Source organism: Brugia malayi (assembly GCF_000002995.4).
Source record: "Brugia malayi strain FR3 genome assembly, contig: Bm_v4_Chr1_scaffold_001, whole genome shotgun sequence".
Classification (NCBI taxonomy): domain Eukaryota; kingdom Metazoa; phylum Nematoda; class Chromadorea; order Rhabditida; family Onchocercidae; genus Brugia; species Brugia malayi.
In genome coordinates, this window is record NW_025062475.1 from 7822950 (window position 1) to 7842824 (window position 19875).

The 19875-nt window shown below is 33.4% G+C and overlaps 2 protein-coding genes across 2 annotated transcripts; one reads left to right on the forward strand and one right to left on the reverse strand.

The window, feature by feature from the left end:
- Positions 1–161: 161 nt before the first annotated feature.
- Bma-fnci-1 (Uncharacterized protein) lies at positions 162–9104 on the forward strand (the record flags this gene model as incomplete). The annotated part of the gene is made up of 24 exons (XM_001900405.2): positions 162–347; positions 1008–1220; positions 1494–1579; positions 1696–1869; positions 1979–2105; positions 2272–2397; positions 2549–2883; positions 3372–3523; positions 3719–3816; positions 3956–4174; positions 4247–4356; positions 4564–4726; positions 4819–4971; positions 5099–5226; positions 5297–5473; positions 6028–6186; positions 6269–6432; positions 6710–6976; positions 7250–7386; positions 7500–7638; positions 7730–7887; positions 8205–8339; positions 8432–8524; positions 8877–9104. 24 exons carry the CDS (start codon positions 162–164, stop codon positions 9102–9104), a joined length of 3927 nt encoding a protein of 1308 aa, XP_001900440.2.
- Positions 9105–10671: 1567 nt separating this feature from the next.
- Positions 10672–19768, reverse strand: Bma-vps-8 (Uncharacterized protein; the record flags this gene model as incomplete). The annotated part of the gene is made up of 25 exons (XM_043077032.1): positions 10672–10876; positions 10970–11077; positions 11305–11421; positions 11644–11746; positions 12113–12241; positions 12320–12512; positions 12598–12709; positions 12841–12965; positions 13205–13274; positions 14559–14695; positions 14796–14946; positions 15344–15446; positions 15529–15739; positions 15880–16068; positions 16274–16444; positions 16656–16845; positions 16952–17121; positions 17189–17357; positions 17698–17804; positions 17996–18157; positions 18232–18343; positions 18616–18810; positions 18888–19023; positions 19441–19579; positions 19667–19768. The coding sequence occupies 25 exons, from the start codon at positions 19766–19768 to the stop codon at positions 10672–10674; spliced, it is 3606 nt and encodes a 1201-aa protein (XP_042932966.1).
- Between the last annotated feature and the right edge of the window lie 107 nt (positions 19769–19875).

Here is a 19875-nt window from a genome sequence, read left to right on the forward strand (position 1 = left end):
TTAATAGTGATAAAATTAAAGTATTTAATAATATTATTAAAATGACTGTTACGAGTTGATAATTTTTTTCTTGTTTCTATACAGTTTTTGGTTATTTGCTGTTCTGTACGGACCGAAAGAGCACATCTTCATCCTTCATTGATTTTTTTTAATTTCGGATCATGGATACTACGAATGTGACGAGTTCTACACAGAGTTCCCTATGCATTCGAACTCATGAAAATTTCTGCACACAATTCTGTGCTCAGGTTGACAAATATGTTGCGAGTGGATGCCCTCAAAATAATGAAAAGTATGCTCAACAGATAATCAAGATTCTATCACAATTGTCAGAGGAGCATCGTTGGGTAGGTGATTTGTTTTAGAATATCTTTTTTTTAGCTGATGGTAATTGTCGTGAATTTGAATTAACTTTTTAGTCAGAAGAGTAGATAATTTAGGTTAGTTAATTTCACTTGACTTACTTTAAGTTTGTAGAACTTTTGTTTCTTATCTGCAAGCGAGACCGACCTATATATGGTTTATTTTATTTATAAATGTGATTCGATACAACAAATATATAGTCGAGTAATTGAAACAGCAAAGGAATAAATAGTACTATTGAAGAGAAGGAAGAGAAGACTGCCACCGATGCTTTCTCTTTCATTAACTCATTAGAGAAGATTTTTATGGATGTAAGAAGTGAGCTGGCTTAGAGATTAACATTTACAACGAAGACAGATGTACATTTACTATTTGAGATTTAGACAAAGGATTCACTGTTTCAAAAAATGAAATATAGCAAAGGAATAACGAATTGGTTTATAGTAATGAATCATTAGCATTATTCTAAACACTTAGTGTGTAATAAAAACTTTTCGGTTTTCCGACAGTAATTGTGGAAGATTATCTAGAACCGTTTTATTTTTATTTGGGAGAAGTAGGGAGAAGAATAGAGAGAAGACGATGAGAAAGGCGGCGATATCCTGGAGCCTGTTGATTGGATTTAAAAAAAATTTTTTTTTCAGCACAATTTCACGAATTTTGTGAAGCAGCAGTGCGGAAAGGATGGAGGAATGCTATTTTCGAATTTTGTTAAAAGCTGGTATGCTGCCATAAGTCATGTGAGCGCCGAAACAGATCACGTTTTACCAATGCTATTACTAATTATGGAAGTAGTGAAAGTTGATAATCTTGGATATGAATCCATTATAATACTACACAATGTGCTTGAAGAACAGGTTTATGTATTATCAAATAATGGAAGACAGATATCCAACACGGGCTGAGTAGTGAGGAATAAAATTTAGAAACGAGAAAAAAATTACATAGTTTTTATAGGTCCCGTGGTCATTTGACCATAATATCTGATGTTATTCTAAGCTATGCTAAGGGTTACAACTTTGTAATTAATAGATACAATGAAAAAAATTTTAGTTTTTTTTTCTGATATTTAAATGATATTTATTAAACGGAGAGCGTTAATGATATTATCATTACAACAGTTTTTTCAGATATATAAAATGAGTGGAAATGATATAAAAGTTTTTGGTGCATACATTGTGGAGAATTTCATGAGCGGATTCATGTTGAAAAAAAGGTTCTTTTTCATATTTCTCGCAACTCTAAACACACTATAACATTAGAAACTGTTAAACGAGACAAAACTCATGAAAAATGGAAATAAAATATTCAAGTGGAGTACTGATGTTTCAGTTGGTTAAGTGCCACAAGCATATTTCTTCAGTGTGTAGTGAAGTCGGAGAACAAGTTTATTGAATGGGAGGAGAATACTGTTGGTTGTGTGGAGTATCGTGTATGCTTTTTGCTGAAACTACTAATTGATATTGTAAGCTGCAATTCATTTAAAGAGCTCGTCGTTGTGTTAAGGTAAAATACATGTTATTGCATATTTGATGGACCTAGTTTATTTATGTTTATTCTCTAACGGTGTTAATTTTAGAATGCATGTTATTACATATTTAATATGATGTTGCAGAAAATGTTCCTTGTATGACATCCTCATTTTATTTGTGGAAGAAATGATGCATATTGAAACAACACCAGAAATCTGTTTGAAATTGATTGTCGTGCTTCCCGAGGTGATTAACTGGAAAGGAGAACAAGTAATTTTTTTGTAACGAGTTTTTTCTACGTTTTGATTTTGTTTGAAAATGAAAAAGAAATGTTACACAATTTTGAGTCATCTCGTATTCCAATCATAATTTAGTAATTATAAAAACTGGTAATATACAAAGCAATGCACTTTGTATAGACTTTGTAAATATTGAGATATGTGATCATCTTTTGGCGAAAGCAGATTTTCCATTCGAGGATTTGTACATGTTATCGGTTCAACTTCACGAACTGTTCAACTCTAGCGTCACCATTTCAAAATTATTCCTTGCTCGATTAAAGGTTAAATATTTTGGAAACATTCAAATTCCTTTATAAATCTAGCTTTCGGTGCCTTAATACTATTAACAGTGCATGGGTGACTCAGTGAAAAATGAAAAAAGCTATCTTTTACATGCATATTTTTCTTTTAAAATTATATATGAGATTTTAGCGTAATCGGCAGCTTGTGTCATGCAGTAAATTCGCGCTCATATGCTTACTTTCGCTATGCAGTATAACACGATATCGTTTGGTAAGTATGGCAGAGCTGAAGCAGAATGTCGTCAAACTACAGAAATATTGTGATCGGTTGAAAAGAAGTGCTTGGATTCGTGACGTTATGGGTGACTGTGATGTGGGAATTTTGAAAGGCAATTTAGATGCAATTGTAGAAGCTGCAGTTAGTGATACCAAGTGGTATTCTGTTATCGGCAATACACTTGAACAAGTTGCTCTCATGCTGCTGCTAGATAAATGCAATACTGAAATTAAATTTTCTGATGGCAGGTAAAGAATGTTTTAATAGATGTGCAAGTTCAACTTATTTTAAGTATAGTTCTGAGAGCTCATTTTCGTTTTTTGCTTCATTTACTGATATCGGACTTTGTTGTACGTTTCTGCAAGTCTTTTTTCCTCAGAAATATGAAGCAGGAGAGCAATAAAAAGTTTTACATTGAAACGCTTGATAATAGACATGCAAGTGAAAGAATTCATTGTTCAACCATGATGATTGCTCTCTTGCGAATGAATTGATAAAGAGAAAAGAGATCGTTTTACTGAATGATAGTTCCAATTCATATGTTGTTTTCCCGTCTTACGGTAAGAAGTGTCTTTTCATGCTTCTTTTTTGGGAATTTATATTTCCAGTTAACATTTAGGCTTTAACAGTTTTTTTTTTTTGAAAAATGGATGAGATGCGGAAGTGTTCTGTTAGTTTCAATTTATCCTAGCCATTGTGCGTCTCTTTTACCAAAGCTGTTTATTGCTTGCTTTAGAATTGTGGAAAATGCAGGAACTATATCACTGGGGAAGTCAATACTGATCTCATTAGCAAGTATAAATGTAACATCCATTGGCCAGTTACTAGAAAGAATCCTTACAATATTGTTCACATGCGTTAAACAAAACTCTGCACTTATTTTGATTGGTATTTCAGTTTTTTTCTAATTTTTGTAGGATAGTAATTGTCTTTGTGTGAGTAATTTAAATGACCCTTCAGTATTACTATTATTTGATCTAGATGGAAGTAATCGTTGTGCGTTGTGTAGTGCCATTTGTTTCGAGATCCATAATCTTTTATATAGTCAAATATTACTATCATTTGCGGTTATCACAGTTTCAGATACGATTGTTGATATTGTATCGAAACAGACAGTGCATGTATTGAATTCCTGGAAATCATTGCGATCCTGGATGGACAGTATATGCGATTTGAAAGAGGTGATTTTTTTGCCAGTGTTTTTTCAAAGTTCATCTTCTAGAAAAGGCATTACTTATTTTTTTAAAGCTTTATTTTATTTCTAGAGATATGAAAAGAATTAACAGTAGTAACAAATTTATTTTTTCATTTTATTTTTAGACTATTGCTATTTCACTGGTTCGCGCTTTACTACCAGTTATTATATTACGACCGCAGTTAATTGCCATTATACTCAATCGGATGAAAAAACATGTATTATGTGATTCAACGGTTGCTACAGTCTTACCAATACTGCTTCTTCTCCTACGATCATCGACAATGCGTTCGGCTGTAAAAAGTGATTATTACAGTCAATCTTTCGCTACTTTTTCCACTCAGGTATGTTCTAGGAAAGCTCGCACATAATATAAATTGCAATTTTTTTTGCTTGTGTTGGAAATTTTATTTTAGGCTCTACAAAGCATGGGTGTTGAAACGAAAAACACGAATACTGAGCTTTCATTAGAAATTATTGGAATCTTGAAGCGAACCTTTTCGCAGCCTGCAAACATTAAAAGCATGTTATACAGGCATGTTTTTGTGTTATTAGCGCAACTTCATTGATATATATATATATTAGATCTGTTAGACTTAGTTAGATCTGAAGTGCGCTTAATATGCAATGTGATATGTTACTTCAATTGACCAGTTTATTCCAGTAAAGTTATGTGAGCATACAGTGTCACAAGCTTTCTCTGTCTTTCCTGAAACCATATTTATATTTTCAGAGGTATTGTTGAAGCAGCATCTGCTAATCAGAATTTGGTGTATCCGACTTTGGATCTTCTGGTAACACATCTTGCAACTCTAAAGCAAATATCTCGTTCTACCTACATTGAATCTTCGAAATCTTCTACTATCTTACTGGAACCTTTGTCTGATTTAGTCCAGGTCATTATGCATATTCATAATTATATAACTCATGCGGTTTTAATTCTTCTTTAGTTATATAGATAATGTTTTGGTATTTTGTATAATTACAGGCTGTAAGCTTACTGACGCGTATATCGATATATGGTTTACGAAACACATCGACTCAAGTTGTATGCGGCAAAGATGCAAAAGTATGCCAAGCCATATCCGAATTGGATAAACTTACTGAATTTGCTATAGAGCAGGATGTGCACGATCTACAGGTTGATATTATTATGCCGTAGTTTTTAATTTTGAAATTTAAACTTTTATTATTACTCTCGATTATTGTGAACAAGAATGAAGTCTGTGGTTTCTATCTTAAATAGCGCAGAAGCTTTTTCTTTGTAGTTGGATAAGCTATCGGATTTTTCATTTTCTGTTGCTGGTCGAACGAATCTAAGCTTCGCCTCACTGATGGTTTCCCTCTACGATGCTCTTATCGAACATATGTGGAATATAAGCTCTGTGCTTACCAGGTATAGATGCTTAATTATCAGTTGTAGAATGCAAGTAAAAGCATTTACTTCATTTATTGTTTTTTTATAGGAGGGAAGAAGCGGAAAAAGTGCTGGCATTGTTGCGCAGACGTGAGGAGATAAACGAAATTCTGAAAGAAAAATCGGCAAAAAAGAAAGAGAGCAAGGGAGAGAAAATCACTGTTTCTTATTCGTCTACTACACCCTATTTGCAGTCCATAACAAGCATAATTTCACGATTTATTCAGTTAGCTTCAAGTTTCTATTTTTCGTAATTTGCTAACAATAATTGATAGCATAATTTCTAAAGTGAGTTTATGATCTTATCAGTTTTTTCTAGTTTTATCCTTCTCAAAGATTAAACATGATAATAAGTTATGAGAGAAGGCAATATTTGTCAGTCTGAAGCACATTAAGATGCCAGTGCATGTTAGTCTATGAATACCATACAATCAATAACTAAAAGCTTATTCAAGTGATAAATTAGATGGTCAACGTCGTAAGCTTTTTTTGAATTGATGCAAGTACTCATAAATGGTGTTGTAAGTCAGTGCTACGAAATGCGCTGAAATATTTGACAGGTGATATTAGTGGATCTTCGAGCTGCTTCATATTTGTCCATAGCAATATGTGATGCTGATATGACTGATGACATTCTTATGTAGCAACATATGACATAAAAGTTGTATTTTTGTGTTTTTTTCATGTGTTGTGAGATAAATTGAGATTTATCATTCAAGAAAAATAGTTAAATAAATTTGTTCACTTGTAAGATTCCGTTCCTTGAACAAATTTATTTAGAAAGATTAATGAAGAAGATATCGATATAAACGAAGAATGCTTGCAACTTCTTCGTGAAAATATGTTTGTATGGGCGTTAGATTGGGCGCAGCGCATTTCCATTGACATATACAAGAGTAATATTCGCGTGCCTTTTATCGCACTTTCTTCTTTTTCAAGGTTTATTTGTCTATAACTTTTTTTTTTTTTGAACTGTTTTCAAAAGTATGGAATTGATTGGTTCATATTACCATATTTACAGGACTATGCTTCTTGTATACGTAGGTGGAAGTTTTGTTCATGAATCAGCTTCGTTTGAATTATGGAATAACAAATGTACAAAAGCCGTTGTGTCATTCTCCAATGTAATTTCTTTGATGATCTCAAAATACGGTTTTCGTTGTGATGGTTTCCTTGTAGAAATGTGTAAGTAGTAGTTATTCAATAAATTTTATACTACCATCATTTTCATAATTATGATAAGTGGAACGAAGTTGACTTTCGCTTGTTCAGGAATTATGTTTCATTTTTCGAGATGATTAAAATTTCGAATTACTAAGTTGTTTTCCAGCAAATTGACTGATTATAAATCTATCTAACCGGTAATCATCGAATAATAACTAAGGTAGCTAACAGTCAATTTTCAACTGAAACGTCATTCAGATGCGTCACTGAACAGTGCTTATTTTTACATATTGTTCAGGGCATATCTTAGAGAAATCAGATGAAGAGCAAAAAGAACACGAAAATGCTGCATCTTTGATGATTCGATTCATCTTGTTACATCTGATGCCGCGATTACTTGAGACTTATAAGGACTTCGAGGAACGGAAGATGGTGTCAGATTTTACACACCAAGCATTTGCACTAATTGCAGTCTGCCGTACATTGTTCAAGCAAGTATCAAATGAAAAGGCGCAACTGAAATGTGCAAAGCTTATTCGCAATATATTGGAGAAAAATGAAATAGGTAAGCCTTTATGGATACCTCACTCAGTATGTACAGGTGTTTTGAGAATAATCCATCATCCATTTTTTTGGATTCACTAGCAATTAAATGCCCAAAAGCACAAGATATTGGAAATTCAGGCATTCTTAAAGTACTTTAACTAATACTTTTCAAACAGTTTTCTTTAATTCATGTATTGGTGAAGTTTTGGCAAAATTTAATTTTGGGGTCAAAGTCAAATTTCGTTAAAACATTGCAGTCAAATATTTTGAAGTTTGTGATATTTTGCTTCAGGTGATAAAACCATACTAAAAGAGATTTGGTATCTTTATGTGTATATCGAACGAGCTGGTAGCTGTAATAATAATTATATGAATTTTTTGCGAAGTGCCGCCACTCAAATAATAACTGTCCTGAGCAATAAGGAAAAAGTATGTTCTGAGTTTTTAATAAATTATGGTTTTCATTGATTAAGAAACAGCAATTATTCAGGTTTATAATAATTTCTCTTACCTTATTAAAAATTTTTTATACATTTTGGTAGGAAAGCATTCATTTATTGGCATCTATAAACGATTTAACAGTGGAAACAAGTGCAGAAATGCTGGCTGCAGCCTGCTCAGCCTCTCTATCAGATGCACGTTTGACTGCCGAAATGATGTCTCAGATTTCCATATCCTCAAGTTAGCATTTTTCATTAAATTTCAGCTAAATGGTTATTTAGAAACTTTCCAAGATGTTTCATTATATCTTTTTCATAGCTTCGTTTTTTAGTGGATGTTGGTCTCGTCAAAGTAATCGATTTGTGCAGTAAATTAGCTGATGTAGTTCTTCTATTGCTCTCAGTACACATTGATTATGCAGTGGCCAAAGAGCCGATTTGTGCATTGTTAACTGCGCAATACGAAGTGCTCAATGTAGTTGTTAAATTGGTTGGTTTCAATTTTCTAAAGCACTAACAGTTTGAATGATATTTCTTCTCTCATTACATCATACCCTATATAATGGTCGTGTGCGAAGAACCTTTTTTCCATAGCAATAGAAAAAATTTCTTTTTTTTTTTTATTCAAAAAAGAAATTTTTTAAAAATGATATTTGAAAGCTGATTAAAAGTGGTGATACTTTCAAAAGTTATTTTTAAAAATCTTTGGAAGTAATAATGCTAGCGAAGGAAGTCTTCGTTTTCGAAAGGTCTCTTTTAGTGTTTTCACGAAGAAAAGTAAAGTTAAACAAATAAGGAATATTGAAGATGCTGAAGACACACAAATATAGTGACATTTCTGAGTGGATGGCTGTAGCCAAATTAGCATCGCTTGCTCATGGCAGTATCCTGCGAATTATGGAGAACGCTGACGAAAATGTAGGAACACTGAATCCGCTTGATGTATGTTATTATCATGATTTCGTTTTCTTTCTCTGACGATATAAACTATAGCTTAAATTCGAGCGGATTTGCACCTTTGAATTTTATTAAAGGAACCGTCTCTTACTCATAACCGAAAAGTATCGAAGTCGCACAAGGATGAAACGCTTTATGTTGCTTATGTACGATCAAGAGAACTTTATCAGGTTTGTTAATCTGATACCTATCAAAAAAAAATCTGACAGTAAACTTTGCACGGACCAGCTGAATATCTTTGACATGCATTTTACTATATGTACTGTTAAAGATAGTGAAAAAAATCGTTTTCATAGCAGCTGTATTCATTGCGAAGGTTATTAGCAGTGATGCATGCAGATTTGGCACTGAGTGTTATCACCATATACTGCTAAATCAATTCTACTTAGAATCCTTGTTCAGACACAAAAATTGTGATTGAAGATAGTATGGAGACGACTAATATAAAGTGGATTGCTGAAAGCAGGAAGAACTAATTTGTTGATCTAATCCTTCGAAAGTCACTGCAATCATCTGTTTAAGGCTAATCTCTTGTTGCTGTGCTCAGCCTTGCACGATCATCGACTAGATGTACAGGTTAGGAACAATTCGATTGGTGTTCGAGATTTCCGTATAGATGCCGAAAAATTACGACAGCGAGTAGAGGAACTGGGCGAGGAGGCTGAGAACGAGGAACGAGTACGAAATGATCAGAAAAGATCGGCTAAGAAACGTGCACGTATTGAGAAAGATGATGTTATTAATGTCTGAGGTGATAGTTAAACACAAAAATGCTTACAGAAATGGTTAAGTTAATGTGCTTTTCATTGTTAAGGATGTTGTAGATCAATCTTTATTGTCATAAATTTATTTGAATCATTTTCTTGCTGAGACTTACAAGCAAAGAACTCATTTGAAGCATAAAAATTTAATTTAAAAAAACCAACTTAAATTCGCTTTCACTTCCAATATTTACATATGTTCAGTAATGTAGTTACTTAAACAGAAACCAAAATAGTGAGGTAATAACAATAATGACAACCAAATGTACCATTTGCATTCGTTGATAACGTTACTTTATTTTATTGAAATTTATTTCTTAAAGAATTCATATGCATAAACTTGAATCGACAAATGAGTATAGCAGAAGTAAAAAACATCTCAATGATCATTTGGAAAACGCTATAACAAAAGAAGACTGGAGAAGTGCGGTAAAATGTATTTAATGCAAAACCATACGGGAAGTGGAACATCTGAAGTCCTCACGCCATCACTACATCATATTACATTTATAATTTTCCAACTAAGTGGAATGGAAATATTATTTCGATTCATTCAATCTAGTGTTCTTCGTTATGAGATTCCACAGTAAAAGTGCGAAAACAATAAATAGATACTAACATTGTTCCGACGTTTCCAAGCCTTTCATTCATTCAATTTTTCTTAGATGAAATTCATTCTATGTTTCTTAGTGGAATAAATTCCACTAAGAAACATAGAATGTTCAAGATCACTTATGTGCATAGTTTCAATAAGAACCAAATACGACCGTCGATGAGCAATCGCCATAGCGAACCCTCCTTTTCTTTAATTTTCGTTGATTCTATTTGTATTCATAGGCAAATACTATGAACTTATAAACACATTCGTGGTATTGATTTTATTGCGGTTACTAGCGAATAAGATTTTCATGACATTATTCACTTCACGACAATAAGAAACAAAAAGGATGAAGTTTTCAAATTATTTTCCGATCAAAAGTATATTTCAAGGCACTTTTTGGTTTTTCTGACTTTCGAAAATTCTTGTAGCTTTAGTTGTAGCTATATATTATAAATTTGCTGTAATGCAACTGCCTTTTTGTGATTTAGACATTCGTAAATTGCTTAAACAATAAAAATAAAATGCACTACTTTATACTATATGGTCAAGGTTTGAACCAGGAAAATAAATTGGCCAGCACTGACTTATAAATTTGCATGAATATCAATTCCCAATTACAGATCCTATATTATTCAGAGGGATAAAATAGACTTTTTGGTTTTTTCCTTCAGCAACATCCTATTAATAAATATAAAAATTGCTAGGTTAAACTAGACCCAAAGATATAGAAGTCAGAAGGCCATACGTACACATGATTTCTAGGCTTGTTTTAGTCTCTGAAACACTTTTAAAATATTTTGTGAGGAAGTTCATTGAGAACGAATAATTCAGATGTATTCACAAATGTGCTATTACGTAAGCAAATATATATGTGCTGATTTAAGTGAAAACTACTTCCGTCAGTATTAAAACACAATACTTTTAAAATCATAAAAAAATATATAAAATGCAAAACCTAAGATTCCAGTCTGTGTGGTCCCAGTAGTAGTTTCAGAGACTCTTCTGAAAAGATATCAACTCTCGCTGGTTTTCGAGTCACTTGACTGGATCCGCAAATCAAATTGTTTGTAATATTACAACAATTGAAGGCATTTATCTGACACAAACAATAATGCGAACTGTTCTCGGAATCACAATCCATATGAACCATGTGGCCACAACTAAAATGGGAAATAAATTTTGATCTGAAATTAGTACAAAAGCCAGAAAAGCACAGAGACATATAGTGCTAAAAAAGACATTAAAAAACATGCCTATATAGATATGATGATTTTCTTGGTGAGCACCCACAACTAATGCACATAGTCGATTTGATTAAGCCAGCAGTACGACGTGTCGCTTGCTTTATTAAATCGTTTAACCTACGAATCTGTTTATCAGAATCTAACTGAGTGATGAAACTTATCTCTATTCGTATCCGAAATCTATGAAAACATCATGATGTGTTGAAATTGAAATGAAATCCTGACAGTTCAAATTTATATCAACTAACTACTCTATTAACCATACTTGATAACTGTTAATATCAAATATAGTCGACTTTCACAATAGTTTAAACATTATGCGAAATAAAGGTAAACAGATATACATTTGTATAGTTTCTCCCTCGATACATCGTATGGTTTCTTTCAAGAATACATCCTCGTAGCGACATGATGAGAACATGAACGTTATTAGTGAACGAAAATTTGCATATGTTGAACATCTGCAATTTTCTCTCATTAAAATAATGAGACCTCGTTCTTCGAAGAATTTCAACAATATTTTCTTTGTTATAATGAGCTGATCGTGGTTTCACGTTACAAGTTTATTTGAATTTAGACATGCATAGCTTAGCCTTTGAGACAAAAATATTACCGCCTACAGAATCAGTCAAGGAGATGTGAAATCTTTTGTGTAAGAAAAAAAAAAAAAAAATAGATGGTACCGAAATACTGGGTGGGTAAATAAAGCATCAACCAAACGTTCTGCATCACTGCTTCCACTTTCCATAATTGCAGTGATTACGTTGTTTAATATCACCATCACACCTTTAAGACCTAATATTACATTGTTTTATTTCAAAAACTTCTACCATATCATTCATAATCTGGTAAGAAAACATGAATCGGCTACAAAGTTACTTATAATCAATGTTGAAGTCGATTTACTGAGCACTATAAACTCTATGTGATATAGAGCAATAAATTATGTGTTGCATATATTATCTTGAGAAAACATGACACAAGTATTAATGACATCACAACTTCAAAATGATATTTGCAGTGGAATCTTTAAATGATTTGTAAATACCATAAACAGGATAATCCAACGGTACTACGAATAGTGCAGTTATGATTTGGCATATAGATTATTCAAAATGAGCTTATTTTGGAACAAAATATATTATATCCCACCTGGCTCCTCCTGAAGTTCTGATTCTGGAAGCGAAAGGATTCTACTCAGTATTTTGAACAACCAGCTTCCTTGTCGAGCCTCTTCATGATAAATATTAGCCAAACGAATTGCTTCGTAAATATATTTCGCTGAAGAGAAATCAGTTTTGTTTATCTTCTTTTTCAATTTTACAACTCAAGGATTTTTATATAAGACTGAAAATTTACATGAAAGCATTGCATCTTTCATCCATCTTTTTTCAAGTTCATATTCAAGCAGTTCAAAAGCTCCTTCCAGAAGTTTCCTAGCTTCCAAAAGTAACACACTTGACAAAATAAATCCATTTTTCACTGTATAATTCAAGCATCGATCTGTTCTCGATGCTATCGTTAGCCAATACCGCAGAAACTCACTTAATTGCTGAAACCAGACATATTTGATTCGATATTGATTACTGAGACAGACAAAATTTATGGTGCTGAAGTGTAGAAAGAATTTTGATTACCGTGTCTAGATTTTCAAATAAATTATGTACTACAGCTTCCTTTACAGCAAGAATCAAAAGCTGTTCATCACGTTCCTCAGAATCAGTTAAAGTCCGATATCCACGATCACGCCTAAAACAGATTACTCAGAAGACCTCATCAACTACAACTGTTTTTATAGATCACAACAAGGAAGCTTTTAAAAGACAAAATTATTCCAATTAAAAAACATTTTAGACACATTCAACAAGAACAAAATAAACCTTGCTAAGAAGCAATAATAAAGTATTAATGCATCACTGTCTTCCAATGTTTCCTTGGATAGCCAATCCATAAAGTGATCAAGAATAATTTCGGCTGTCTGATTGTAATCGATTTTTGCGAATCTCTATAAATAGAAAAAAATCCAGAAAAAAAAAATGAATGGAAATGAACCATTAACAAAACAAAAAAAACAAGATACCGACAATTTTAAACTTATGAAAAGTGAGCGATGAAATGAAAGAAAATAAATACTCGCCTAGCGTAAGAAATTACAGCAAGTAGTAAACCAAATCTCTTTAGAGATTTATCATCCCAACACCAATACCTCACACATAAAACTTGCAGAAACTGAAGTTAAAATACCTTTAAGGAATTCCATACAAACGAATAAAAATTTGATAATTCATCGCCTTGTAGTTCTAACAATAATGTTCTGACCAGAGGAAATACGAGGGCATGGAAATATGTATAATTAAGTTACTTCAAATTCATGAAGATGCATTCATTGAAGTTTCAGTAGGAAACAGTAATTGAAAGAAAAAAAAAAACATACTGCATTCGTTGAGCTATTTAGATAACACTCCATTAAACTGACGAATTCCCGTCTGTTTACATAAATATATGAGCAGACCTGCAAGCTAAAAATACTCAAATGAAACCAAAGAAGAAAAAGTTGTGACTAGCATCTATAAGTTTGAAACTTCTTTTTACGATTTGCTTTTTGACCTTTACGACAAGAACTGCATTTTTTTCATCATTTGCAAAGCTTCCATCGAAGTCATATTCCCATTGTGGCCAGTTGGTTCTGTTCCATCCATGGTGGTCTTCCCACCATATTTCGTAATTCTCAAGTTTTGTCAGAGAGAGAGAGAGAGAGTTTCACTGTTGTAATATCAACAAGATTATACTTACTTAGAATTCAACGAAACAGAATTTCGCCTTTTTTATTCCTTCTACTTAAGTTTGGTTGTAATCGAAACGGTTCTGGACTAGTGCACACTTATTTTTTTTTTTAAAGTGTTGTTAATAACTCTAATCGGAGTATAATTGCTGCGATTCGACATTTAGCAAGCATCACATTTTAATTCCTTGAAAGTCATAGCTATGTGTGTATATGCCCTTATAATACGCCAACTTGATGCATCTGTGAAGACATGAAATTGCTCTGAGGGATATATTACAAGTCGCAATAGCTTCTTTCATCTATTGATCAGTCATTTATCAGAGATTCTCACGTTTTTCTTTCTTCCTTATTTATAGACAATGACACCCGGACGAATTCTCTTACGTTCATTGAAGTTTTTTTGAAGTTCAAGAACAAATATAATCCAATATCATTGAAGAAGTAATCTTAAATATGAATCAGGTTAGCGTTACATACTATTTGCCTCCAATACTAACAAATAAAAACCAAATTACGAATCGTTTACGATATTTCTATCCACCTCAAAGTTTAAGCGAGGTTCTGTATTGCGGTCCAATTACATTCGTCGATTTGCAGGTGTATTGCTCCGATTCACAATGATGAATGTAATAGCCGATATTGAAAAGGAATTTTTGCAGTTGGCATTATTTCCATCAGAGTGAAACTACATTCGATTCCTTTGGTTGATAAGTCAACAAATTTCAATTATAAAGTTTCATTCCGATAATATATAAGATGTAAAATGTTCCTAAGAAAATGAAGACAACTGGTTCAAAACTAAAATGGACATACTGAGGTAGTTTTCTGGCTTGTCGCAATATCTTCATCTCATCAAGACCATTCACAATTTTCATTACCTCCACAACACATCTCTCAGCGTCTGCTACCCGCTCAACAGACTCACCAAATGATAATACCATCTCAATCAACTGTAATACAAATGCATTTGGAAGGTACAACGTTTAGAAATAAATTTTCGAGTCTGTATCAGTCGTAGCTGTAACGAAAAAACTCTCAGCCAAGCTTTACCTCATTGATGGTGCCAAGCGCTGGAAAAATTGCTTTTTTCTGCAACAGATAAGCAACAAGAGTGAAATAATTGATAAAGAGTACTGCACTTTGATCCATCGACTTAATTATTTGATACACCACTTCTGTAATTCTCTGTAATCTCCCGTCTCTAAAACTATGGAATTTTAATTCAAATTGATGAGAAATGAGATGCAGTAAATTGGTGGGCATCTAAAATGTTCGGTTTTCATGAAATTTAATTGGAATATCTCACTCCAGCTGAGATTAGTAATAGCGGGTAGTTCCACATAACAGTTCCACAGCATAATTGTGCGCATTTTTTGCAATATACTTAGAAAAAAAAAACTTTATTCTATGCTGATCAATAAGGTACGGCAGTCCACAAAACAAAGGTTTTTTAAAAGGAAGCTGATAAACTAGCGAGAAAGTGTACTATAGTAGTGGATAAGAGACCAAAGACCAGAATCAAAAGAGTTACAATAGACTGAATATTCTTCTGAGTCATTTATCACTCGTTTTTGGGCGTTAAGTAGAAATAAACTTACTCTGAATTAAAAATATCACTGTCTGAACATGTAAATATAACATTAAAGAACTGAACAGCGTCAAACTTAATAAGCAGTTGTAAATATGGATATGTAATTGAAGCTGAAAAATATACTGTTGAAAAAAACAGATCTGCAAATTACTTAGCGAATGAACGGCAATGATAAGTGAGATAAGAAATTACCTGATGTGCCATTCTTGCCTTTGTAGGAAATCAGGCAGCGATACACTTGCAAGGGAAGAGTTGCAGCAACTTTTTCCGGCAAAGATCCAATTGGGTAAGCTCTGGCCGACAGGCAACACTGAATATACAATAATAACTTATTTCCTAGCGCTATTTCGCAGTCTGATAGCATTTCACAATCGGTAAGCTCTGCTAAATTATCAAATATCTCCTGTAATATTCACTGATAAAGATTTTATTCATGTAGCATTTAGACTTTCGTTTAGGAAACTGAAAATTTTTACACCAGGATTTAAATTGACAAAAAATTTTGGAACATAAATGAGTAATTATTAAAACAAGCATGCTTACCTCAAGTGGCCCTATATAATCTGACATTGCCTTATTGTAAACATATATGACGCCGTCATAAAGTCTATTTTTTCTGCAAGTAGTCATCACAAAATGAATATCCTGTTTCTCAACTGGAATACGCACTACCGCTGCTTCAAATTGGTTTAAATTTCCTTCTGATATCAAATGATGAAAATAATCCGAAACCTAAAATAAGCACTTTCATCATCGGAATTATTTTCAGTCATCAGTAAAACACGTTTTCTAATACTTCCGCTACTAAAGACAGATGTGGTTCCAGGAAACTTGCAATAAATCACAGTAAATCTAAGCTATACTGCCAGTCAAAAAATAACAAAGAGAAGGTAAACTTTATACGACGGTAAACTAATAAATAGAATGAAAGACGAACTAATGCAGGAGGTGGGTTTTCCAATCGCCCATCCAATACAACTTCATCGATGAGGTCGAAAAATATTGCCTTGGAAAGGGTGTCTCTTTCTAAGCAACTGTACACTGTATTATAGAGTAAATCAAATTGACTGGTAGCAACACATGCCCGTATGAGGAGCTGGATATGTTTCTGTAAGTTACCGAAATAAGATAAGGTTTTTCTCGTTTATGAGGAAGGATAAAAATTATAAGATTACGATCTTGATCGCTGTGGATCACATACACTGTATATATCTTTCTACATAAATTTTAATAAAGCTATTTTAACAAACCAAATTGTGGTAAAACTCTTACTGAATACTTACTTCCGCTTCTATACTTATAACAGCAACTTTACTCACTTTATAGTGATCAACAAGTTGTGTCACTTTTCCATTGGCTGGACCAGATATGGTCAAAGCTAGCAACGACTGAATAAGACTAGGAATTCGCGAAGAAACGACATGTCTCAAATTTAGTCCTTCCCTTTTATTAACGACTCTGCCCATAACAATATCAAGAGCAAAAAGAATCGCTGACACCATTTGTCCTCTAAAATTCTGCTTTCTTTATCTTTTGAAATATTGAAAATAATGTGACTCAATAAGTTCATATTTATAAAATTTTAATACTACAATAATTTCACAATAAAAATAACCGGTTAACTAAGTTTTCCAATTGCATTATTCGGTCTCTTATGGAGATCATATAAATAGAAGACTGGCCGAGAAGAAATATCATTTTTTCAACGCGACAAATAGATTGGTAACACACGCAATCAGCCAAATAATCCAAGGCAGCACTTACATTACCTCCAGTAGATAAGCCCTGCAAAAGAATTCTTTAGTGTTATTCTTCGTCTAACCTTCTGCCCTATTTTATTCATACATCGTACCTTGAAATCAGCAGTAGCATATGCTAGTTGTATATCGCGAATATTTTCCATTGCAATATCTCCTTGCATAGTCTCGATCATATGAACCCTTTCAACATCATCCACGGCGATCAAGTAACATGACTCTATCCACTTTAGATTTATCATGTCAAAATCCAACGATAATTCTCTAGAAAATAATGGCCAAAAACGGAAAGCGGCGATGGACAGAAATAAATCTGTTGATAAAAGTGGAACAAAATCATAAAAGAATAAAAACCTTCCCTACCCAAAGTAGAACTTAGAAAATCTGAAATTCAAATAAACAGATATATTCAATTAAAGATATCAGCCATATTGCAGCTCGATACAATATTCAATATACTTTCTCAAAAGCAAAAGTTGATCTTGAAAATCAGACGTACAAAGATGAAACAAAAAATACGAACAAAAACACAAGTTTTTCGGAGGACTTTGTAAATTCTTTGCGGAGTTTACGCAATAACTCAAGAAAGAGTGCAGGAACTTACCCATAATGCAGAACTCGCAAACTTGAAAATTCATAATTTAAGTAATAGAAATCAACTCTCGAACCACGTGCCAGACAGAAAGCAGTGTTCTTACTTTCTGATGTTTTCTGCAAGGTTAAAGTAAGGCACGCTTAGAAATTCGGAAATACAGCATGTTTCAACTTTTTTTCGGACTTCTGCTGTACGTTCCAACCCCATAACTTGGATATGCCACATTAAATAAGCATAATAATGAATATTTGAAACGAGCGTAGACCAGCGTAGCAACCAATGTAAATGACACATGCAATAAGCCTACCTTGACATTTACTGTCTGACAATCAATTAAAGGTGGGCGATTGGCTGGTCCAATGAATGAAATAGCATATATCAAACACATCTTCTTCAAGCTTACTAGAAACAATTTCTTGAGTGATAAGAGAGCTAAGACATCGCTGTCCAACAATTTCAAATATACGACCTAGAATCACATTTTGAAAATCACATTTTCGTAATCAGAGAATGTAACTGATTAAATTTTTTTCAAATAGTGACCTCTCCATGAGAACCGGAGAAAACACAGCGAGTTTTCCGTGATCGAACTGTTGTTGGTAATGTTAGTTCATAAACCGAACCTCCACTATCAAGACAAGCAAGTCTTTTGTCACTGAAGCAGTAAAGATAAGAGCAGAAAAAAATAATAATCATGAACAAAATTAATGGTTGTTTCAAATAAAAACATCTATATCTACTACCTGTTTATTTATAAGATATTAATAACCCATAAAGCAATCTGTAACCATAAACGTAATAAAATTCCTCTTTCAAGTCTTTATTATAGCTGAGACTTATAAAACCGTTCTGATCCCAACCAATAAGTAAAAGTGTATTTAAAAAAGGAAAGAACAACAAAATACTATGAATAAATAAAAACTACACCTTTCACAAAAAAGAATTTGCAGTACGCCTTGACCAGGTTGCACTACGTCACTGACGTTGTCTATTACTTTACCCATAGTAACATTAAATATACGTATTAGACCGGAACCATAACCAATGGCCAAAAGTGTACTAGCTTTGTTGAAGTCAAGACACGATACTGGGCAACCGTCTGTTGTCATTGATTGAACTAGTCTGTAAATCAAAAATAGCATGTCTCTGTGAATATCTGTATCAAAAATGAAGAAACGAAAAGAAAACGTTGTAGTAACCTTTGATTTTCACAGTCAAAGATCAGTACTAATCCACGACTCGTTCCGACTGCAACGTTAGCATTAGAAACGGCCAAGGCTCTAGCACGACCTCCAAAACTATCGCTCCGTGTCTTCAACTGATATGTCATGGATTCTGTAACACTTACTGACAACAACGTCAACATTAAAGAGAATGTGTGAGAAATCAATGCTGCTACCTAATTAAAGGAGTAGATTACAGTGATCTAAAATTAAGCTCTTCTATGTTTGATACAATCTGTCAGCACATATAGAAGGATTAGGGCATATCCAAACATGATGGTACTTTTGGAGACATAAATGCCGCATTGTAGTTAAGCTATTAAGGTTAAAGTTCAGCCTGATCAAGTAGTTTTGATAGAAAGTAAAAATCTGTCATTATTGAATAAGTGATCGTCGGTGCAGTGATACTGACTTACGAGTCACAAGAAACAGATTGGTAACTCATGCTTATGCCTTTTCTGTTAAACTATCGTTTTTCACTTTTTTCTCCGGCGCAATGTCATCCTTTAATATAATAACGAAGGGCCACCTAATTCTCTGATATGAAGGGGCGAGTCCAACGTATAGGAAGGAATAGATGATGTCGGGCTCGACTGTCGCGGCGATGTGAATAGTGACTCCTCATCATCCAGTCCACACAGTATCTCCTCATCCAAATCCAAGATTTTCTATAAAAATAATATGCGATATATCAGTCAGTCCAAATCAATTTGTAGAGGAAAGAGAAAATAAAGATTACATTGTTTAATGCTTACATCGGCAAGAATCTCATCGAGGGTTTGCTCGGGAACACTGATTGAATCGTCAATTTCAATCCATCTATCTACGATATCTTCATCAGTAGCTATCGACGACATTGACCATCTAATGATTCCTCACGCAGCTATGGCGGCCTACAAATCATTGACTGTGATGACCCTTAATACTAAACTAATTCAAAGACTAAATATATCATTAGTCCACT